This window comes from Clarias gariepinus, chromosome 19 (assembly GCF_024256425.1).
Source record: "Clarias gariepinus isolate MV-2021 ecotype Netherlands chromosome 19, CGAR_prim_01v2, whole genome shotgun sequence".
Taxonomy (NCBI): domain Eukaryota; kingdom Metazoa; phylum Chordata; class Actinopteri; order Siluriformes; family Clariidae; genus Clarias; species Clarias gariepinus.
Window position 1 is genome coordinate 4,421,193 of NC_071118.1, and position 22,518 is coordinate 4,443,710.

A 22,518-nucleotide genomic window follows, 5' to 3' on the forward strand; every position below is an offset into this window, starting at 1 on the left:
GGGAACCCCTTGATCCTGCAGGTGCGAGGCCACAAGGCTAACCGCTATGCCACTGTGACACCAAATGTAATTATACTAAATAAAGGTTCATAAAATAAATCAGTGCTGAGATAAGGTTAAAAAGGATTTATGGGTTTGTAAGAGTTCCATGTAAAATGAAAGTGTTAGAGAAACCCTCTGTCACAGCTGCTATCACCACCAAGGGATTTTATACAGTATTAGTGGTGATTAAATCTGTATGTATGTCCGGTTCCTTACCGTGACACTTATTCAGGAAGGTTTAATCTAGAACCCTTTAGGTTTCTCAGGCTAGTACTTCTCAGTCTCCCCAAAATGTTATACATAAAGCTTTTTCATAGGTTTTGATCAGGGTTCACATACTTTTTGGTTGGCATCAAGAATGCTTTTGAAATAAATGTCAAAATAAATTCCATTGACCACAACCACCCTGACCGCCAACTTGCACAGATTAATTCCATGATCAAAATTCATGCTGTTCATCTGTACTGCTTTCAATTTCATAATTTTATAATTTATTCCACTTCGGTTGAAAAGAGGACTTGTTGGACTTGTTTTTGAGTTGTTTAAGTTAGGGATAGGCAGCACACTTTGCACGTTTGCACAGTCCTCAGTAATGTTTCGGGACATGTTCTCTGTGTGTCGGTTCTTATCTCAGTAGGTTGATTTGTGAAGATCTTCTGCCCCTTAGTGTGAATACACATGGGTGCCATTTTTATTATTGTTTTTTTTTTTTTTTTTTTTTTACTGAATTCATGTCCCAGCAAAAGTGTATTCTTGTTTCATGCCTAGTGTTCATGGAATAGACTTCTGATCTAATATCAACTTGCTCAGGATAAAGTATTTACCGAAAGCCAGCATGTGTGTGAGATTTGTGCATTTCTGTGACGGTTTTTAAAGTGACATTTGAAATGTTTTATAGATCTCTCCGTCACTCACTTATAATCAATACCGCTTTATCCTGTGTAGAGGGTCGCAGGGGGGCCTGGAACACAGATGGGGTACACCCTGGACAAGGTGCCTATCCATCACAGGGCACACACATACACACACTCACACACTACAGACAATTTGGGAATGCCAACTAGTTACCCTTATCTGCATGTCTTTGGACTGTGAGAGGAAACAAGTTTACCTGGAGAAAACCCACCAAGCACACGGGAGAACATGCAAACTCTACACACACCTAAGACCTAAGGTGGGAATCTAACCTGGACCCTGGAGGTGCAAGGTGACATTGAGAACCACTACACCACTGCGTCGCCTTGTATAAGCAATTAAAATTTAAGTGGAAAAAATACTTGATGGCAACACAGCATAGGTTATTAATGATAGAAAAAAATAAAGTGTTTATATAAAAGTCTTCCTGGTGAGTTAACGGGAAGGCTTTGAATTTCAAACTGTGCATTTGGGTTATGTCAGGTAAAACAAAAGTTATCATTACCTTTACCACCACCAGAATATGTGATTGACATGGCATAAATGTAAAACTCTCGAAATGAGCATTTTTTTTATCATCTGAAAAACGACCATTAAACCATTGATCATGTGTATCTGTGTTATTTCTTTGCCTATGTTCGAATTGTTTTATTTTTTGCTCAGTCATGTTTGTATAGTTGTTTGTCCTAGGTTGTGCTAAAAAAAAAGGATGTGTCACTCTATATTGCATAATCCTGAGCCTTCGGTCAAAACAGTATTGGTGCTGATTTTATTTATTTATTTATTTATGTTATGCATATAATACAGAAAATGTGTGTGCTGAAAATGCTACTTTTGAGGTTTATGCAATATGAAAGTGATCAATCTTGCTTCCTTAATTTTTTTTATGGAAAATTTTCAGCGTTATACTGTCTTGCTTCAAAGTACAGCACCATATAATCATTTAAAATGCAAATGATTAATATTTTTTATGAGTATTGATACTAAAACTGGTGTACGCTTCTAGAATCATATGATCTGCTGCTTAAATATAAACGTTTTTGGTAAAAGCTTAAAAATAAATAAAAACCTGTAGTGTCTGTAACCGGGTCATTACATATTCATGTTGCAATATCTTAACAAGTTTGCATTTTCAGGTTTATGTCTTTTCATGTAAAATCTAAATTGGCTAAGTTTTATCTAAACAACAATAAAGATCATTGGAAGATTTGAATTTTTTAAAAAAAAGTTACGAAAACTACATAAAAGTGCAAGAAATTGAATTTAGCAAATGTGTTTCTTTTTATCTGATAAAAATATTTTATAGGTGTATGCATATTTACAAAAAAATGAAGCATGGATTGGAAAATAAGCAGGATTACGTATTGTGAAAATTCTGTTCTGTATATATGATCCTAGGTGGGACTTTTTTAATGTAGGTTTATTTAAAAAGAAAAATAAATAAAACTGCCAAAAAAAAAAAATGAAGGGCTACGACTACAACTAATGGAGTGTAATATTTTATTATAGGAAGGATAAAATCCTCAGTCAGGCACGAGTGCAGATAGAATATAAATAATATAATATCGTTTAGAGGTGATTAAATCGAATCGCTCGGTATCGCATCGTCGCCGGTTCGGCTCAAATATCGAGTTCGTTCCATTAAGAAGTGAAAACGGACAGCCTTATTATAAAATAAAGACTCATTAAGACACGGGGCAACGCTGGATTAGCACACGGGGTTTGAGCGCGTGTGCGATGACGTCATGGGCGCGGTTCGGTTACCCCGACGTCATTACGCCTCCTCGCTACATTGTTGCAAAAAATATTTTCGTTTTGTTCGAACGATTCCAGTTCCAAAGAGAAGCGTGTGGGCGTGTCCAGCGTTGGCATGGGAGCCAGAGGTGGGGCAGCGGCGCTTATAAGCGCGAGACGGTGTGTGTGTGGGTGTGTGTGTGTCAGTGTGAGAGAGAGAGAGTGTGTGTGCGAACCAGAAAGCGAGTTAAAGCCGCGATTTATTCGAGTTTGGTTAAAAAGAGGACTGCATCACAATGTGTGGTGAGTGAATCTGTTTATTATTATTATTGTTGTTGTTGTTGTTATTGTTGTATTATTATGTTCACATACTAAGAAAGATGTCGGAAAAGAATTGTAATAATCTGAGATAGAATGTTAGAGAGAGAGAGAGAGAGAGAGAGAGAGAGAGATTTCTCAGAACTTCTCAAACATAAAATGAGTTTCAATGTATGAATGCAGTGATAGAAGAGTATTCTGTAACATTACTCATGCTGGGAAAGTGTTGAAGTGTGAACAGGAACTGATCCAGCAGTGCTGCTAATACACCAGCTACGTGGCTGTATGAAAAGTCTCCTTGTTTCCTCCTTCTTCCTAACTTGTTTGCAAAAAAAAAAAAAAAAAAAGCTCTAAAGTCATTGCTAAACCATGCATTCCTTCAAATCTGGGTGAAATCCCGTAAAATCGTGTTGTTGTTTTTCCCATTTCCTCACACTATTAAACCAACATTGCGATAAAACACCTCCACTTTTGTCCTGATTTCCTTCCCTCGTCCGTATCACGCACAGGTGAGGATCTGATATCCATTAACATGCCGATCTTGCCTCCTTCCTTTCATCCTCCCTCCAGGGATTTTCGCCTACCTGAACTACAGAGTCCCGCGTACGAGGAAGGAGATCTTGGCCACGCTGGTGCAGGGACTGCAGAGGCTGGAGTACAGAGGTTACGACTCTGCAGGTGAGCCAGCTCCTCCCAGATCCTGCGCTGAATGTCATGGCAGCGTGTTCTGCTCGTAAGAGATACGGCTCGGGGCTGAACAGAGGGTTCGTTTCATGGTGGGGTTTTTTTGGCAGCGCCGAGGTCCAGGTGCTCCTTTTTTTTCCGGGCTGTTAAACGAAAAGTAGTCGACTGACCCATTTGATAGGAGATTTAAATGAAAAGGTTTTTGGGCTGTTTAATTTATTTTTTTTCTTTTTAAGCCTAATGCGGGAAGGGAAACTTGAGAGAAGAACTTTTTAACTAGGAGCAATTACTAAAACGAGAAACTGGACTGATTTTAGAGCTTGGTTTTCATTAGATGAATGTGCTCGAGTGAAGCAAACACGATCACATCCAAAGAAAATGTTTATCAAACCTTTATTAACCGCTTGTGCAACTCCCTGTAGATTCCATTATGAAGGGTAAACAACTTATTTAATACAGTTTTCCCATTATCACAGTACAATATTAAAATTCTTCTCCTATCCAAATACTACAGATCAGATCATAGACAGGCTGATAATGACAGGCTTGTGTATTACTTTAAGCTGTGTGTGTGTGTGAGCTGAGGACTCTTCATGGGTTGTTTTATGATCCGAGTGTCTGGTTTGTCCAGGTGTTGCTGTGGACAGCTCTGGGAAACAGGAGAACGAAATCTGCCTGTTTAAGAAGAAGGGAAAAGTAAAAGCACTGGATGAGGAGCTGTACAGTAAGTCTTGTACTTTTATGATTATTTTTTTTTTCCTTTGGTTCGTTGTTTACTTTAACTTTAATGACTTTATCACCGACTCCTAATCCGTATTCATATCAACTTCCTTCGGTCTTATCAGAGAATGACGAGATTGACTTGGAAAGAGAACTGGACACACACTTCGGCATCGCTCACACTCGCTGGGCGACACACGGCGAACCCAGCGCTGTCAACAGCCATCCTCATCGCTCTGACAAGAAAAACGGTAATACACACTAGCATTGAACAAGATCAGATTTCAGGTTACACGTTAAAAAAAAAACTCACACATGCACAGTTTAACCAGTGCATTACATTAGCCAACCGTTACATTAACCAATAATTACCAGGGGTGTAAAATCCGGGGGTGTAAAATCTGGAATGTTTTCTGACCAGACATTATGAGGTCATTTGTCAGGCTGCAGAGCTTACTGTCACTTAGGGAAGTCCACACATCCTCATCCTCAACAGATCAGAGCAAACATAAAAGACAAGGCTGTGGTTGGTCTGGTGCAGATGTGATGGCTGACCAAGGCAAATACACAGACAGAAAGAGACCGGCCTCGGGCAGAAGAACCCACTGTTTGAAAATGTTTGAAAGCAAGAGTTATTATTTAAAACAGAAGCTGAGGCTTTAATGATCTAAATGCACTGATACGTCTCTGACACATGGGTGTTCACAAACCTAATCTCTCCTTTATAGCAAAAGTTATGCATTATAAACAACAACAAATTTCGGCATTATTTCCTGTACAGAATAATAAAAGAAACCTATTTATACTGTAGTAAAATTCCAGGAAATACTCCTATGTTAAGATTTTTTGCAATAGAAGAAGATCATGAAGATCTAAGTAAATGTCAGGTTTTTCTTCCTGAGTACACTTTACGCCAACTAACTCTGAGCTGTTCCCTTCATCTTCCCGCCGTGACATTTGACATTATTTAATATCCAGTACACATCTAGCCTAAGCGTTCTATTTAATTAAAAAAGTGAAAGGTCACCTGACTGAATACCTATTTGACTCTGCTTCACCTAGAAATCTGTACATTCTGTATTGATGTATAGCATGGGTGTGTGTGATTAATTATGTTAATTATGTAAGGATGGGCATTCCAGTAGAACCTGCTGAACCTGACCTTAAGCAACATTTACTGCAGGACGTCGCATGGTTCGAACTCTTCTGAACACATAATCACTGGAGAGGCCGTGCCCTGTAATTCAGAGAAACTGAACCAGACTTAAAAGATTATCGCCTTTTCATTCCTAATTTTTCGTTAACGCCTTGCGTGTGTTCAAACGCAGCTGATGGAAGGCTGAAAAGAAGTTCAAAACAAGTTAGGCCACCATCCCTTATTTTAACATCAATGCAATTATTTGCCTTTTTAATTGGATGCTGTTATATTGTAACATAAGCTTATTAAAGCCGAATGATCGTTGTGATTAATTATTACATATTAGGAGATTTACTTAACGTATGTTAGCTAAGCATGCTAATTTTTGATCTAGTCTTTAATCAATTCCGGTGTGATTTTCAAAAAATATATTTCCTCAATAAGCCTGCTGTATCCTAAGTTCCTATTAGTACTCTGTCGCTTCTTGCACAGAACGTTTTCATACACATTTCAAACCATACTGAAATTTACACTAGAATGAGGTTCTGATCTAAGAGATGTCGATCACGATGGTATGATCTGCAGCGAAAAGCAAAAGTCTGCACTGAGATTAGTACTAGGAGGACGAATACCTAAAAACTATTCCCTAAAACATTGTTTAACATTCTTTCATCATTCTAATTAACTAATTAACAATTTCAAACCAAAGTGTGGGCTTAGCTTCTTTTTAAGCCTATAATAGGGCACCTATTGAAATACCTGGAACAGAATTTTTTTTTTTTTTCAAGCCTTTTTTTTTTTTACTTTTTACATTTTTACATGATTATTTCATATATTTTCATTGTTGTCATTTTTATGTTGCAAATCAAGATCAATGAAGTCACCATATGGCTCAACCATTCAGGATAATATATATATATATATATATGTGTATGTATGTAAACAGCTATGTCCCTGATATATATAAAAACACGGATAAAGTTATAGGTACATTTATTTAAACATCAAAATGCGCAAAAAAATCAAAATAGTTCTAAATACAAAATAATCCTATGTGGCTTTTTTTCCCTGCAGTACTGATACAGGCACTGACTCAGTAACCAAATGTGGGTTGTTTCCCCAATTAAGCTTTAAACAATATATGCTTGTCATGGAGCACGGTCACAAATAATAAAAAATATATATTATTATTATTATTACTATAATAATTATTAATTAAATAATAATAATAATAACATGCTTAAGTAAATGTTTGTTTGTTTTCTTTTTGTATTGCAAAACATGCATTCATTCATTTATTTATTCATTAATAACGTCTGCTTTCCTCTATGCAGAGTTTGTTGTGATCCACAATGGCATCATCACTAACTACAAAGAACTGAAGAAGTATCTGGTGAGTGAAAATTTTTTTTTATTTTGTTTGAATTGTAAAAATAAGTCTATAAGTCTATACTGAACTAAGGAAGCTTTAAAGAAAAAAAATCAGATGTAGTAATTATAATGTTTTTTCATTTTCCCTGTGGATGAAATGATTCCAGTCTTGGCCTAAAAGTTGAACAGATGCCTAATCCAGCGGGCCATATGGCTCTTTCTTTATTTCTCAACAGCATTTTATCACATTTCCCCCAAACCTCTCATATATTATGTGGTTTAATACACAATGAACAAAACCTAATTCCTGTCTGCGTTTATGAATGACCATGTTATCTGACTAATTCTGATGAATGTAGTTATTATACTCTAGTGTAATCTCAATGTAAAAATATATATTTTTTTTGTTTAAAAAAAAAACAAAAAAAACATTTTTACTGTTCAGTATGTTGCTTATGAGTGTTATGCGTAACCATGGCGCTGATGGATCCCACCCTTTTTTTTTTCTCCAGATCTCTAAAGGCTATGAGTTTGAGTCAGAGACAGACACTGAGGTTATCCCCAAGCTGATCAAGTATCTTTATGACAACCGTGAGAGCAATCAAGTGTCCTTCTCCACCCTGGTGGAGCGTGTCATCCAGCAGCTGGTAAGCAACACGACGCGGAAGGCGTTTGCGTGTGTGTGTGAGAGGCTTACTCAGACTCTTTTGGGACTTGTTGTTCATAATATTGGGAACGAAGTCCAGTTGTTGCTCAGTTTCTGTGTGAGTGTGTGTGTGTGATTTTATGAGGCAAAGGTAGTTCTGTAACAGCCCTTTATTTCAGGTGTGTTATTACCAGGTTTACAGCCGGTTGTATATCTAAGGTTATAATAACTCTTAGTATAGAAGAGTGATACGTGCCGTGTCAGCACGTCGTGGGTGTAAAAAATTAAAACTATTTTCGTTCAGTTTCTAAAAGAGTTTTTTTTTCTTTTTTTTCGGACGACTCTCAGGGCGAACCCCTAACCTCTCCCCTAGGAATATCTTTTATTCTATACCGTAATAAGCACGCACGGCTTTATCAGTCATCACTACTACCTTTGCCAGACTTCAAGACCATAATCATTGATCAGAAAGTTACAAAGTACACATTTTAAAGTAAACGTCTCCCAGGAGAGCGCTGATTAACTGTGCCGCGGCGTCACATCCGTATCCTTGTTATCCTCCTGTCATTCAACTTACCGGAACCTGCTGTTTGTCATTAGTTTATTAAAAGCAGGTCCACCTATCAGCTCCTTCTTTTTTTTTTCCGCCCCACTAAAAAGAGAGACTCATCTCACTTTATGGCTTCTCCTATAAAAAACGGACTCGTTATCTAAATTGCGTTCGTCTTCTCTGGGTGCTTCTCCAGATGAATTTGCGATAATGAACTCCGAACTCGAGTCCTGTACTACGAGGGTTTTTTTGTCTTCCTTGCAGCAAACGTAGGGAGGACTCTTTGGCGTTGGAGGGGCCAGAGGGAGAAGGGGGATGGAGGGAGGGAGGGAGAGAGTGAGAGAGTGAGAGTAGGAGGAAGGGAGGAGAGTTTGGCTCTGAGTAGAAACAGACTGTGACTTTACTGTTCGTGTTTCTTTTTGTGTATCTGTGGTTGTGTAGGTTTAAAGGTTTTTCGTAAAGGATGAATGAGCACTCATGCTAGACAATATTTATTGATAAAGCTTTACATTTACACATTCCTTAAAACAAATTCTTCAAATTTCTGTAACCTTTTTTCGAGGAGATGTCGATTATGGATGCAGTTGAATTCTGTTATCATATGAATTGGGGTGTAACAAAAAGGTGTTAACAATTTTTGGGAGAATTTTCCTTATGGTCGCCGCAGAATTATCTGTGCATTCGTTACACGCTCATGCCTGTCAATCAAACAGATGGTGTAAGCATGTGGAAGAAGGAAGATAGCACTTTCCCTTCACAGCTCCGCCTGAGCTGTAAATATATTAAATATATAAAATGGTTTCGCAATACTTAATAACGGTTTTAAAAAACAATTGTGGCTACGTTTTGTGAGGTCCAGGAGAACAAGAGTAAATGTAGTATATTAGGTCTTACGATTTGTGTACTTGGAGTGACAGTGGAATTAATAAGGGTGTAATGAGTTTGGATACGGACGTCAGTTCAAAGGCAATTTTTATACTTAAAAAAAAACAACAACAAAGAAATGGTTTGTAAATCCGGTTTAAAAATAGGCTGGCAAAGACTTCAGGATAGTCCTTATCTATGATTTGTGAGTAGGTTTAAATATATCACGAGGCACAAAGTGGAGATAAGATTGTTGTAAATCCGGTATGCGTACTCTGGAAAGAGGTGGGTAAACTGAGGGGTGGGTCAGTGGTTAAGGTGTTGGATGACTAAACAGAAGGTTGTGGGTTCAAACCCCGGTAGCACTAGGTTGCCACTGTTGGGCCCTTGAGCGAGGCCCTTGATTGTGTAATGAGATAAGGGTGTCTACCAAATGCCATGAATGTACTTTTACTAAAATATATTTTTTCAATTTGAGATTTTATAAGAGATCATATTTTTAAATTTCAATAATTCATTAAATTCCTGATTATTTTAACTTTTCCAGCTATATCTTATATGTGTGTGTGTGTGTGTGTGTGTGTGTGTTTGCGCTTATGTGTTTCTCCCCTTACCGAACACCAAGGTTTCAGTGTATAAAGCAGCACACAGCACAAAGAACACACTTTTCCCTTCCTCTCTCAGAGCTCACTGAGACTTTGTGTTCTCTCAGCACGTCTCGCTCGGCCCCTGACCTCCTCGCTCCAGCGCATTAGTGCACCGTGTCAGGGCTTTCGGTTTAAGACGGATATATCACTTGAGTCTCTTTTGAAATAATTAACAATCTTTTGTTTTGTTTTGTTTTTTTGTCTGCAGGAGGGGGCTTTTGCACTCGTGTTCAAAAGCGTTCACTTCCCAGGAGAGGCCGTCGTCACCAGGTGTGTAGCTCTACAGTGCCTAAGAAACCTTTTAACATATTCTCAATATCCGGGGAGGTTTAAATGTTTTGTTCCAGAGAAATGTTGTTAAACCTGACAGCAGCATCTCTATTGTGTTTACAGTAAATGGGCATGAGCGTGAGGTTGTATGCCAAGATATTGAATTTCATATAAGGAAAAGAACGCCTATGCATCCAGACTTTTCGTGCTTCATGTATTATGTTTCCCGTCTCCTTGCAGATCAGAAGCTTTCTAAACTCAGAAAAGGTTTCTCAATATTTGCTGTATTTCTTCTCACAGTACTTCTGTCAGCTGGGAATAATTACTAGGCCGGAGAAAAAATTCCGGTTTAAAAAAATATATATATATCAGTGTGAACCACAAATATCCAACCGATCAGGATTATCAGGCATCCTGGCATACCTGTCAATCATGTCCTGCTTAGGACGCTTATTCAATGCAACTTGCGTATGTTTTTGTAGATAAAGTAATGGCTTTGATTAAAAAAGAAAAACAAACAAACAACCAAAAAACAAACAGTTGCTTTCTAATATCTCTTTGAAACTATGTATTGTTCAGGAACTGCCATTAAACTAATAAGAAGAGTTTCCTTTCAATAGTGGGGAAATTCGGTCCCGACGCGAGGAGCATGACTCCAACACGAACGAGCCGCCTGTAAACTAAATTCGGCGTTTTGATGGCCTAAGACTTCCTGCCGCTACATCCTCATGGTGAACGTGTCACATCCACAGTAAAGAGGGTACTGCATGCAGACATCTGTATACGCCTTCCTCAAACGCAGTTGTTCTGTAACCCTTAAGAAACAGCGGAATAATGATTTATACATATGGAAGCGAGCCCGAGCAAGACCACGTACAGAGTTAATGGCTCCCATCTGCCTTTGTTTCACTCCGGAGGAGCGCGCTGCTCGTTGTGGTCATCCGCTTTCGTCAGATCGGGGGAATTGTGCAAGTTATGGATGGATAATCTGTTTTATTTGTTAGAAAAATAAAAGGAAATGCATGCGTCCAAGAAGCATTCCCGAAATCGCTTCCTGGAACAAGTAATTAAAAAAAAAAAAGGGAGAAAAAAAATCTTTAAAACTTGTTTAGTTGACAAAGAAAGACTTTCTCTTGCTGTTCATCGTCCTCACTGGAAAGTCTCTGTCTTTGCAACTTCTCCTCCTATCTGCATAGGCCTGCTGACATTTGACTTAATTTGAATGCCTGGCCTGGCCTGTCCAGGAGTCAGTGCGTCCTTTTCAGCCTCTGTTGAGACCTCCGTTCTATCTGAATCTGCCTTCAGATCCGTTAGCCTGGATTATATTCCTGCTCAATTCAGTAGACATCATTTCGTTCTCGCTCGACTTATTAAAACCCGAGTCCACGCCTGTTCAAACAACGTTTATCAGAATGTGTACCAAGGAAACCTCATCAGGTGTCAGGTATCAAATAAAATTTCTTTGCTTGGCTCCGGGAGAAAGGATCTGAACACGGATGTTTAGGAAAAAGTGAGAGAGCTTTTCTTTTCCAGGAGGCTTTATTTGGTTTGCAGTTAAACCCCGAGTCGCAGTAAGAATATCAGAACTGCCAGGAATTTCTAATATATCATCTGTTATATCTGTTATGGAAAAAAAAACTGTGTAGGAACACTGAAGAAGAAGAAAAAATCATCATGCTTTTATGAACCAGCAGGAACCAGCGTTCAGGGTTCAGGGTCCAAAATTATCCCGACTAAAGTGAACTACTGCAATCAGGATGATGAGAATAATCCGTTTTGTATGCCGTGAAATTGCCTATACTGTATAACAATCACTATCACATCAATATGACGTCTGCGGGGCAGTACTCCGGTGTCGCTCGCTCAATCCATGCCTGCTCGATCGAGCCCTGAAGATCACGTGCGGAAGGCAGCTCCTTAACTCCTGCTGTCTGCTTCATCATCGTTTCCATCATCAACGGTTTTCTATGGAGTTTCGGGCTGGTGTTGACTCAGGAGATGAATACCGTTGTCACATGGACGGTTTTTCAGTTAATTAGGACAACTTGTCAGCCAGATAGAGGAGAACTACTTAAAGACATCCACAGGAAGAGCTTTAATACATGGCGGATGATGTCTTAGCGCCAGATCAGTCGCCAAGATACAGTGATTTACAGCACCAGTCAAAAGTTCGCAAGGTTTTTGGGAGAACAATATATTATGTCGAGTGCATTTGCAAAAACCCATCAAGCACCATGATGAAACTGGCTCTCATGAAGACCTTCCCAGGAAAGCAGGACCAAAACTTATCTCCATTCAAAGGAAATTATTGCATATGTTGGACGCCTTCAGTATTGTTTTAGAAATAAAAATCAGGAAAGACCATGAAATTAGAAGGTGTGTCCAACCTTTTGACCCTTTTACAAAAACAAGATTTATCTGTCTTAGTAGGCCTATACAAGTTTGTTCGATTCGTTCGTTGAAAATCAGCTGCGAATTGAAAATGAAAGGTTTATGACGGTCTGCTTATGTTATTCTGTTCGGTGAAGTTTATGGAAATGTCTTTTTGTGCCCCACAGGAGAGGAAGTCCTCTGCTCATCGGTGTCCGAAGCCAGTACAAGCTCTCCACCGAGCAGATCCCTATTCAGTACAATGGTGAGACTTCACTGTCCTCCATAGCCACTGACTCGACATGAAGTACACGTATACACACACACGCACGCTCACACGCACACACGCACACACACACACACACAAAACACCACGGCTCGCCAAACCAGTTCCTTTGCACATTTCTTTTTCATTGTCCTCTCAGCTGTAGTTGAAGGTGCGGCTTTATGACGTAAGCAAAGCTATAACACAAGCATGTTGTAGGTCGAGGCCTAGCTGATCAGCACAGAGAACAAAAAGTCAGAAGCAAAGTAGGAATTTTAGGTTTTATTCAATATAAGATTTTATGACGTTATGCACAACACATTTAAAAACGTACAATCTCTTGACAACACCATGTTTCTTAAGCACCTAAAGGTGATTTTAAAGGTGAGACATCAGTAAGTAAATAGGCGGGGCAAGCGCACATAAACAATATTTATGAAGCAAACACTTTCATATCTTGCATAGAAATGCCTTTTAGGTGTTTGTTAAGCCAACTGCAAATGTTTACAATTCCTAATCCACATCAAAGTCCACATGAAACTCACCTGCTTTGAATGTTTATAAACAATAAAGTTTTCTTGTTTTTAAGGAAATAATTATGACCTCTTTTTTTATATATATAACAGAAACAAAAGATGTTCAGAATCAGAACTTTATCAACACTCTGGACAGCAGCAATGTTCTGCACTCTGTAAATGAGAGGATGGCTGTGGAGTTTTACTTCGCTTCCGATGCCAGGTAACACACACACACACAAACAAACACTCACACACACAAACACACACGGTTCAGTCATAAGAGTCACGAGTCTGTATGACAAAATTTGTAAAATAACTTGAAGAGGGACTTCGCCCATGAAATTCCATCTTAAATGACTGATAGAATGCATGTGCACTGAGGGGAAACGCTGCCTCGGTGCTGCCCCTGTGTGGCCGACAGATAGCACAACCCGATTAGCACTCGGTTCGTTGCAGAATTGCTATGAAGTCACGAATGCACAGAAAATTCTTGTCTGATTATTGCCGGATCAGTGCACTTACTTACATCTGTCGTCTGTCTCCTTCTCTGGTTCTCAGCGCCATCATCGAGCACACCAATAAGGTGATTTACCTGGAGGATGATGACATAGCGGCGGTGGCGGAGGGGAAGCTGTCTGTGCACCGCCTCAACCGCAGCGCTGGAGAAGACCCTGTCCGAGTCATCCAGACCCTGCAGATGGAGCTACAGCAGATTATGAAAGGTCTGCCATAGACACTCTCACGCTCACACACAGAGCAGTTAAATTATTACAATTTGTGCCAATAACTAACATATTAATTATTAATTATTAACCATACGTTCCACCACACACAAGATCTACAGTAACATTAAACAATTATTAACTTTCAAGTTTTCAGGAACTACAAAGACTTGATATTTTGTACTGCCCCTTACTGGCCACTTTAATAGGAATACTCCGATGTACAGTACATCTGATCACTTATACAGCTTTCTAAATCAGCCAGTCGTGTAGCAGCAGCGCAGTGCATGAAGTGTGGCGAAGACACATGAAAAGCTTCATCAGCGTTCAACCGGAAGGGGAGTGATATAATAACCCTGGTGATGTAGATGGGCTTGTTTGAGATTTGGGAGAAACAGGAGTTCTGGTGAGAAAGGTGAGACATGAATGGCGAGTCTACAGTGACTCTTTAGAGACATGAAGATCAGAAAGTCGTCTTTCCTTCTGCTCCTGGGTCAGCAGCCTGGGGTTCGACTGGACTGTTCCAGCAATGTCGTGGGTCGTTCCCTGATGATCATCATCCACGAGTTGCCGAGTAGGTTTTGTCCTTTTTGAGGATTGAGCTTTTCCTGATCTCTCTCCGTCTTCCAGTGATGTTCTTCGGCTCTTCAAAAACACCTCGAGCGACTCGTTGTAGCATCGCCGTAAACCTGCCGAATCACGTCAAACGCCTCTGTGGCAGATTTGCCCAGTTTTACGCAGAATTTCACGTTTGCCCTTTGTTCTAACTCGCTGTTTATGATGAAAGAGTAGACTCCCGATGTACACAGGACGATGTCTTTTGGCACACTGACTTATGAAGGTCCCTGCTCCCTGTAACTCTGTGCTGCCTGGTGCTGCCATCTGCTGGCGTGTTACAAAACTAACGTCTCGAAACGTTTTGATTCTTAAAGCCAAGAACGTAAATTTGACGCAACACAAGCTGACTAAAACTGGTGGAAAACATCGCCCGGTCTTTTTTTTTTTTCTTCAGTTTTCCCCTCCACATTGTCTATGCATTGCACTGCTGCTAAATGATAGGCTGACTATGATAACTACTGTACATGATTCTCTCATCATTATAAAATCTAAAACTAAATGCATGTTAAGAACTTTCGAATGAGCGGATAAACCCTGTATCGTGTACCCTCCACTCCCTCTCCCTTTTTTCACCTCTCTGGCCGCTAGTGTGTCTCCACATTCCTAGCTTCATTACAGTAAAACCTGTTCTGTATGCTAACGCTAGCTCGCATGGGTTTCCTCCTTCAGGCAACTTCAAAGCATTCATGCAGAAGGAAATCTTTGAGCAGCCCGAGTCGATCTTCAACACCATGAGAGGCCGGATCTGCTTCGACAAAAAAACAGGTAGAGTCTGAACCCAGTCATCGCCAGCTGGGAAACAGCACTCACACACACTAGAGCTAAAAAAAAAAACACGCCCCAGTGATTTAAGATCAGCTCATACAAACTGATGCCATTTTAAACCCTTAAAAAAAAAACTTTAACAGTCTACAGTATTTAGATTCCACACAAGAATCTTAATTAGTTTTGTGCTTATGTGTGTGTGTGTGTGTGTGTGTGCAGTGATGCTTGGTGGTTTAAAGGATCATCTGAAGGAGATCAAGAGATGCCGGCGTCTCATTATAATCGGCTGTGGCACAAGCTTCCACGCAGGAGTTGCAGTGAGTTGCATTAATTATTTATGGGCTTGCACATGAATTAAAATGTTTTGTTTGATTATTCATGGGCTTGCACATGAATTAAAATGTTTTGTTTGATTGATTTGACTAACGTCGTTATGCGTCTGTGTGTGTGTGTGTGTGCGTGTGCTCAGACAAGGCAGATCCTGGAGGAGCTAACAGAACTGCCCGTCATGGTTGAGCTTGCCAGCGACTTCCTCGACCGCACTACTCCTGTCTACAGGGATGATGTTTGCTTTTTCATCAGTCAATCAGGTACATCACGCCACCTTGTACTGGGCAGTCTTCCTTATTACATTACGTTCGGTGGTTTAGCTACATACTAAACTAAGAAACCGATCAGTTACACTTTGACGCTTCATGACAGCAGTATGTTTTGTTAGCAAAAACACTATATGGGCAAAAACACTATATTTGGCCAATCCTGTTCATTATCCCTAGTGAAGGGGAGTCTTAAAGCTTCAGCGTACCAAGACATCTTGTACAATGCTATGCTTCTATGCGACTTTGTGGCCACAGTTTGGGTAAGACTCATTTCTATTCCAACATGACTGTGCCCAAAGCAGGGACTATAAAGACAGGTTCATGAGAAATGAGTTCGCTGTGGAAAAACTTGACCGGCCCGAACATAGAGCCCTGTGACCTCAACCCTCTTTGAGCTCCTTTGGGATGAACTGCAACTTGAGATTGGGCGTCGTCCAACATCGGTGCCTGACCTCATAAACACTTGGTCACGACGTCCTACAGAAACACTGGAAAATCTTGTGGACAGCCTTCCAAGAAGAGTGGAAGCTGTTTTAGCTTTAAAAGGGGGAACAACTCCATATTGAAGGTTATGTATTTGGATACAATGTCATTGCAGGTTTGGCCAGAGACTTTTGTCCATATAGTGTATGTAGCTAGCTATACTTTTATTTAAAGTAGTGTAGAGACAATAAGTGTACTGTGGACAGCCAGGTTGGTTTGAGATCACGTGCTGAAATGTTTTGACTTCCCTAATAGTTGACGAGGCATTTTCTTTGGCTTCTCCTGGTCTGAAATCATAAATTACAAGCTTGAGCGTGTGTTGACAGGAATGTTTTTCTTATTATTTGCCCTAAGTTAAAATGAGGCCGTGTAAAACGTTCATTATCCATGGCCTTATTTTAGTAGTTCTGGTTACTACAACTCACAAAGCCACGGAAGCAGGCATTTGGGACACCAGACACCTAGGCCAAGTGCTAGTTTAACCAAGTGGGAGCAAGTGAAATAAGCTGGTCTGTGTTTTGTCCGAGACTAGGTGAGACAGCTGACACTCTGATGGCTCTGCGCTACTGTAAGAATAAGGGCGCTCTCACCGTGGGCATCACCAACACAGTGGGCAGCTCCATTTCCAGAGAGACTGACTGCGGAGTCCATATCAATGCCGGGCCGGAGATAGGTGTAGCCAGCACCAAGGTATGATACGACTTCTGCAGTTTGGGTCCTTCTTCATCTTCACTTCATTGTTTTTTGTCGCCTCTGCAATCGAGTAACGAGATGTCTTGTGTTCCTGTGCAGGCCTACACTAGTCAGTTTGTGTCTCTGATCATGTTTGGTCTGATGATGAGTGAGGACAGACTCTCCCTGCAGAAGAGGAGACTGGAGATCATGGAGGGCCTTCGTCGGCTACCAGGTAAACACAATGTACATGCTGTAGAAGGTAACTCCCAGGTTGAAAGTCTTGCTGCTGCTATTAGTAAACTTTTCGATTGGGATCAGGGTCGTTCAAGTCAAACTGGGACCTTTGATTGTACAGAACATGAGAGGAAAGACTCCCTTAATTTCTCTTTATAATCCCCCGCTACACTAATGCACTTACCATTTAGTGCTTGGATACCATCATGGTAGAACATTTTCTCAAGATCAGCTATAATCAGACTGCTCGCGTCAGGTCTAAAACCCTGGGCTCCCAGGAACCCCCTTTAATTGGCCAAACATGTGGAAATTTCCGTGTCGGGTCTGTTTGCATGTTCTCCCCATGATTACAGTAGGTGGGTCACAGATGGGTGACATTGGCCTCTCTATTCGAACTACACAGGTTCCTAGATGGATAGATGGAAATGGCTTATGGTTATTTAATGACTTAATTGTTTATTATTTCCACACATATTAAATAGCTACACGCTTCATTAGACTTTAAGGAACACTATTACCATTAAAAACAGATATCACAATAAAGAATGGTTGGTATTATGTATGTTTTTATAGAAAGCTTTTCTCTCTTTTTTTCAATATTCTTTTGCTGGTATTTTATAAAAACTCAAATGATATTGATTTTTCGTTTTACATTTTAGCTACATTCATCTTTCCTTCTTTTTTATTCTTCCAGAGATGATCAAAGAGGTTTTGGCCCTTGATGATCACATCAAGAGCATTGCCGATGAGATGCTTGAACAGAGGTCTCTGTTGGTTATGGGTCGTGGCTACAACTATGCCACCTGCCTAGAGGGGGCGCTGGTGAGTACAGTGTATTTAGAGTAGGAACAAACTCACTCATGAGATATAGATTCAAAGTAAATAGATATGTTCTAAAGTACTAAATGACTTTTAGAAAAATTGTATAGCTTTTTTTTTTAATGATGCAGGTGTGCGTAGATGCTTGTAATGGAAGAGATACAGCATATGGATACTGATTAAATACCAGAGGCTCGTGAAACATCATTAATGATTATGTAATATTGCTTTTTTGCAGAAAATTAAGGAGATTACGTACATGCACTCAGAAGGCATTCTGGCTGGAGAGCTGAAGCACGGCCCCTTGGCTTTGATTGACCACAACATGCCTGTCATTATGGTGATCATGAGAGATGGGTGCTACACCAAGTGTCACAACGCCCTGCAGCAGGTCACAGCCAGACAGGTAACACCTACAGCTCATTTACATAGAAACTTTTTTTTATAAAAATGACAATTTTTTTGAGAATTATGTCAATAAATATGAGTTTTTGCTCTTAATGTTGCCGTGTGTAGTGACACGCTGTTCGTATTGAGCTTTTTCTCTGTGCTTGTTCTAGAGTAGAATGATTCTAGTGTAGCCAAACCTTTAATCACAACTCTGATCGACATATGACAGAAAAGGATAAACAAAGAATATCACATTGTTCATTTTTTATGGCCTTATTTTTATTAGTACTCGGGACTTCCTAATTCTTTGGGAGATATTATTTTAAAGTAATTTCAATACTATGCAATACTTTCCATATTTTTGTGCATATTTCACTAATAAAATAAAAATATTTTTTGTCTCTTAGGGCCGTCCCATCATCCTGTGCTGCAAGGATGACGCAGAGAGTAAGAAGACGGCGTATAAGACCATCGAGCTGCCCCACACAGTAGACTGCCTGCAAGGGATCCTTTGTGTCATCCCCATGCAGCTCATGTCCTTCCACCTGGCTGTGGTCAGAGGATATGATGTGAGTCTTCTAGGAAATCTTCAAGAGTTTAGAAGCACTTAGCTTAACATGCAATTTTTTGTAACTAATTGTATTAGTAAATGTTAAACAGAGATAGTTATAAAAATGGGAATAAATACAATGACCACTGGCTTACAGTGATCACCACTGCCTGGCTCCAATGTTCACCAATGGCCTCCAATAGTCACCACTGGCCTCCAATAGTCACTGCTGGCTTACAATGGTCACCACTGGCCTCAAGTAGTCACCTCTGGCCTCCAATGGTCACCACCGGCCACCAATGGTCACCACTAGACTACAATGGTCACCACTGGCCTTCAATAGTCACCACTGGCCACTGATTGTCACCACTAGACTACAATAGGCACCACTGACCTCCAATAATCACTACTGGCGTCCAGTGGTCACCACTAGACTACAATGGTCACCACTAGACTACAATGGTCACCACTGGCCTTCAGTAGTCACCACTGGCCACTGATTGTCACCACTAGACTACAATAGGCACCACTGACCTCCAATAATCACTACTGGCGTCCAGTGGTCACCACTGGAATATAATGGTCACCACTAGCCTACAATGGTCACCACTAGCCTCCAATAGTCACCAATGGCCTCCCATGGTCACCATTGGACTCCAATGGTCACCACTGACCTACATTGCTCACTATTGGTCTCCACTGTCCCTAGCTGGACTACAGAGGTTTCTAGATGGATAAATGGATGGATCATATTAGTATTATTCATGAATTATTCAGGATAAACCTTGAAAATTGCCAAAATCCAAAATATATGACTTATTTCAGAAGTCAGTTATAGTATGGGATAAGAATATTAGAATTACAGAAATACCACTGATGAGTAGCGTTTTCTTTAGGAATGTAACCATAAGCATGAGTGTGTTTTTTGCAATGTGCTGATGAGCTCTCTCTCTCTTCATCAGGTGGACTGCCCAAGGAACCTGGCCAAATCTGTGACAGTGGAGTAACCACATGTTCGAGTGGCATTGAAATGGAGAACATCTCCCATCCTAGTGCAATTATAAGTGTGTGTGTTTACGTGTGAGAGTATGCGTCTGTGTGTGCGTTTGTGCGTGTGTGTGTGTGTGTGTAAACTTGTGTGCGTATTTATGAATTACGACCAAAACCCGCTAAAACCAATGTGACGGTGGTCCGTTAATGTGCATCCGATCACCTTTCTTTCTTTCTTTCTTCATTTTGTTTTTTTTCTTTCCGTCCCGTAAGTGCCTTAAGTCAAGGGATCCCTAAACTGTGCCTTAAAACCTCTGTGTGTTCTGGAGAACCTACTGGGATTTCCAGAGAACCACAGGTAGAATGTTTACTTCTTTCATACCAATGTGCAATACTTACAAGCTAACGGGACCCTAAAGACCCCAACAGGGTCGAGCTGGTGAAAGAGAGCTGGAAAAGGTTTTTGCTTAGATTGACGTGAAAGTTTAGCCGTTGATGACAGCACACAAATACACTGTAGAGCCACCTGCCAAAAATGTCTTCTCGTTTTACAATTGTATAAATATTTGTGCAAAAAAATAAACCCTTTTTTAAAAGTTGTATTACATACTGGATTATATGGGATCAGATTCATTTTACACACTTTTCACAGAGGAATTCGGAATACATTTGGAATTCATTCTGAATTCCGCAATTCACTTCATTTTTGTTTACTTTGAAATATTTCCATAATTTAGGTGATTTCATTTATTTATGTTGTGTAGAAATAGATAACTTATTTTATACTTTCTGGGGTGAGCTTGATCCACAGCTTTCAATGTCCCTGGTTGGTCTTTTGTAATTCTTTCTATATTCTACTTACATTAATGTTTATATTCATAAATGCCAATCAGTTTTATTTTTCTTTACTTTTTTTAAAAAAAATATGGGATTATAAATGAATGTTTTTTTTATATAAAGATCAATTATTTGGAAACATTAATATTTTTAACTGTAATGAGAAAAAAAACAAATAAATCATATATTATTGCATTTATTTGTCATTGTGTTGATTTGTGATTAATCAGGATTTCATTCCAGCAGATGAAACAGTGTGTGTTTAAATACTAAAACAACCAAAGAGCCAGTCCACAGAAACCTCCACGTGACACGTTTTATACTTTTTGCAAAAATTCAATACATTTTAAAAATGGTTTTCACCACTAGAGCTCGCCATTGTTTACACCATATTATTAAAATAAACGCTTTGGAGTATGTGGATGGAATGTGGATTAGAGGTCAGCACTGTCGCCTTGCACCGTTCTGGGTTCAGTTCCGGCCTTGTGTGCATGGAGTTTGCATGTTCTCTCCGGGTGCTCTGGTTTCCTCCCACAGTCCAAAGACATAAAGATTAGGCTAGTTGGCGTTCCCAAATTGCCAAAACAGGATCTAAACTGAATGAACACCATTCTTCCAAAGTGAACTCCTAAATCTATTGATTTGATGATGGTGGTAGAGATCTCCTGAGGATCAAAAGCTCCCACAAACATTTACCTTTTTATATATTTACATTAATATCATTAAAAAAGTACCTTTGATGTCCTCATCAGGACCACCTAGTTCATCAAAACCATGCAAAACAATACAATTCTGATGTTTTATTATAAATGACCAAACATGTACACATATCAGTGTATTATAAGTCTCTTGAATTGTGCCACTTATTTTATACCATTTTCTCTGATATGGCCACATCCCACATGATGCTCTGCTAACTTCACTGAGTGCAATAAGCGGTTAAATGGCACAAAACTAAATGCTTTTCATATGTTCTTATTCAAATAATTTAATAAAATAAAAATGTAATTCTAAGTATTCCTACTCTTATATCTATTCAAACAATCTTTCTACGACAGGGTGGACATATGTGTATAATTTGTCACATTTTGGATTGGTTCTATAATTATCAGCAGACCTTTCCCATTATACAAATGTATTGTTAAGGAGGAGATAATATATCTTTCTGAAAAAGTTATTGAAAATGTATTTACTTTGCAATTTGCTTGTACATAGTCCATACACACTTAAATTATAAAAAGTGCTCAAGTTTAACCGACCTGCATTTATAACAGCCTAAGGACTACTTAATAAAGTTAATATGAAGTTAAATGGAAAATCTCAGTTTGTTATTAATGAAGTCTCAAAAGCACTTTATAATGATATAGACCGATATATTTCAGATCATAGATAGCATAGTAAAATATACAGGAACAGGGGTTGAACTGAAAATGAGAACCAAAATCTTGCCATTAGGAAGCCTGGGGAACAATTTCTCAAGACTACATTAAAGATAAAGAAATTCAGGCTCTTGGGAAGCAAAATATTTAGAAATGAATAGGGACTTCCCAACTGTTGCACAGTACTGTATATATTAATGTTGTTATATTAATTCATCTTCCATACCGCTTATCCTGTACAGGGTCATGAGGAGCCTGGAGCCTGTCCCGCGAGACTTTGGGCATGAGGTGGGGTACAGCCTGGACAGGGTGCCAATCCATCGCAGGGCACACACACACACACACACACACACACTACAGGCAATTTGAGTCCGCCATGCACACAGACCCAAAACAGGAATTGAA

The 22,518-nt window shown here is 39.6% G+C and overlaps 1 protein-coding gene across 1 annotated transcript; it reads left to right on the forward strand.

Annotated features, from left to right (window-relative positions):
• Positions 1-2,880: 2,880 nt before the first annotated feature.
• On the forward strand, positions 2,881-20,809 carry gfpt2 (glutamine-fructose-6-phosphate transaminase 2). Its single transcript, XM_053478952.1, has 19 exons — positions 2,881-2,994; positions 3,580-3,687; positions 4,325-4,417; positions 4,539-4,664; positions 6,886-6,944; positions 7,435-7,569; positions 9,838-9,899; positions 12,458-12,534; positions 13,161-13,272; positions 13,611-13,774; positions 15,062-15,157; positions 15,377-15,474; positions 15,627-15,747; positions 16,772-16,929; positions 17,032-17,146; positions 17,843-17,970; positions 18,206-18,373; positions 18,765-18,926; positions 19,870-20,809. Exons 1-19 carry the CDS (start codon positions 2,988-2,990, stop codon positions 19,912-19,914), a joined length of 2,034 nt encoding a protein of 677 aa, XP_053334927.1. The 5' UTR covers positions 2,881-2,987; the 3' UTR covers positions 19,915-20,809.
• Positions 20,810-22,518: the final 1,709 nt, after the last annotated feature.

Bases quoted from the DNA above. Each gene is read 5' to 3' on its own strand.
- gfpt2 (XM_053478952.1), top strand. The intron at 4,665-6,885 runs GTAATACACACT...TCCTCTATGCAG, and splicing joins TCGCTCTGACAAGAAAAACG to AGTTTGTTGTGATCCACAAT. The intron at 15,475-15,626 runs GTGAGTTGCATT...GCGTGTGCTCAG, and splicing joins GCTTCCACGCAGGAGTTGCA to ACAAGGCAGATCCTGGAGGA.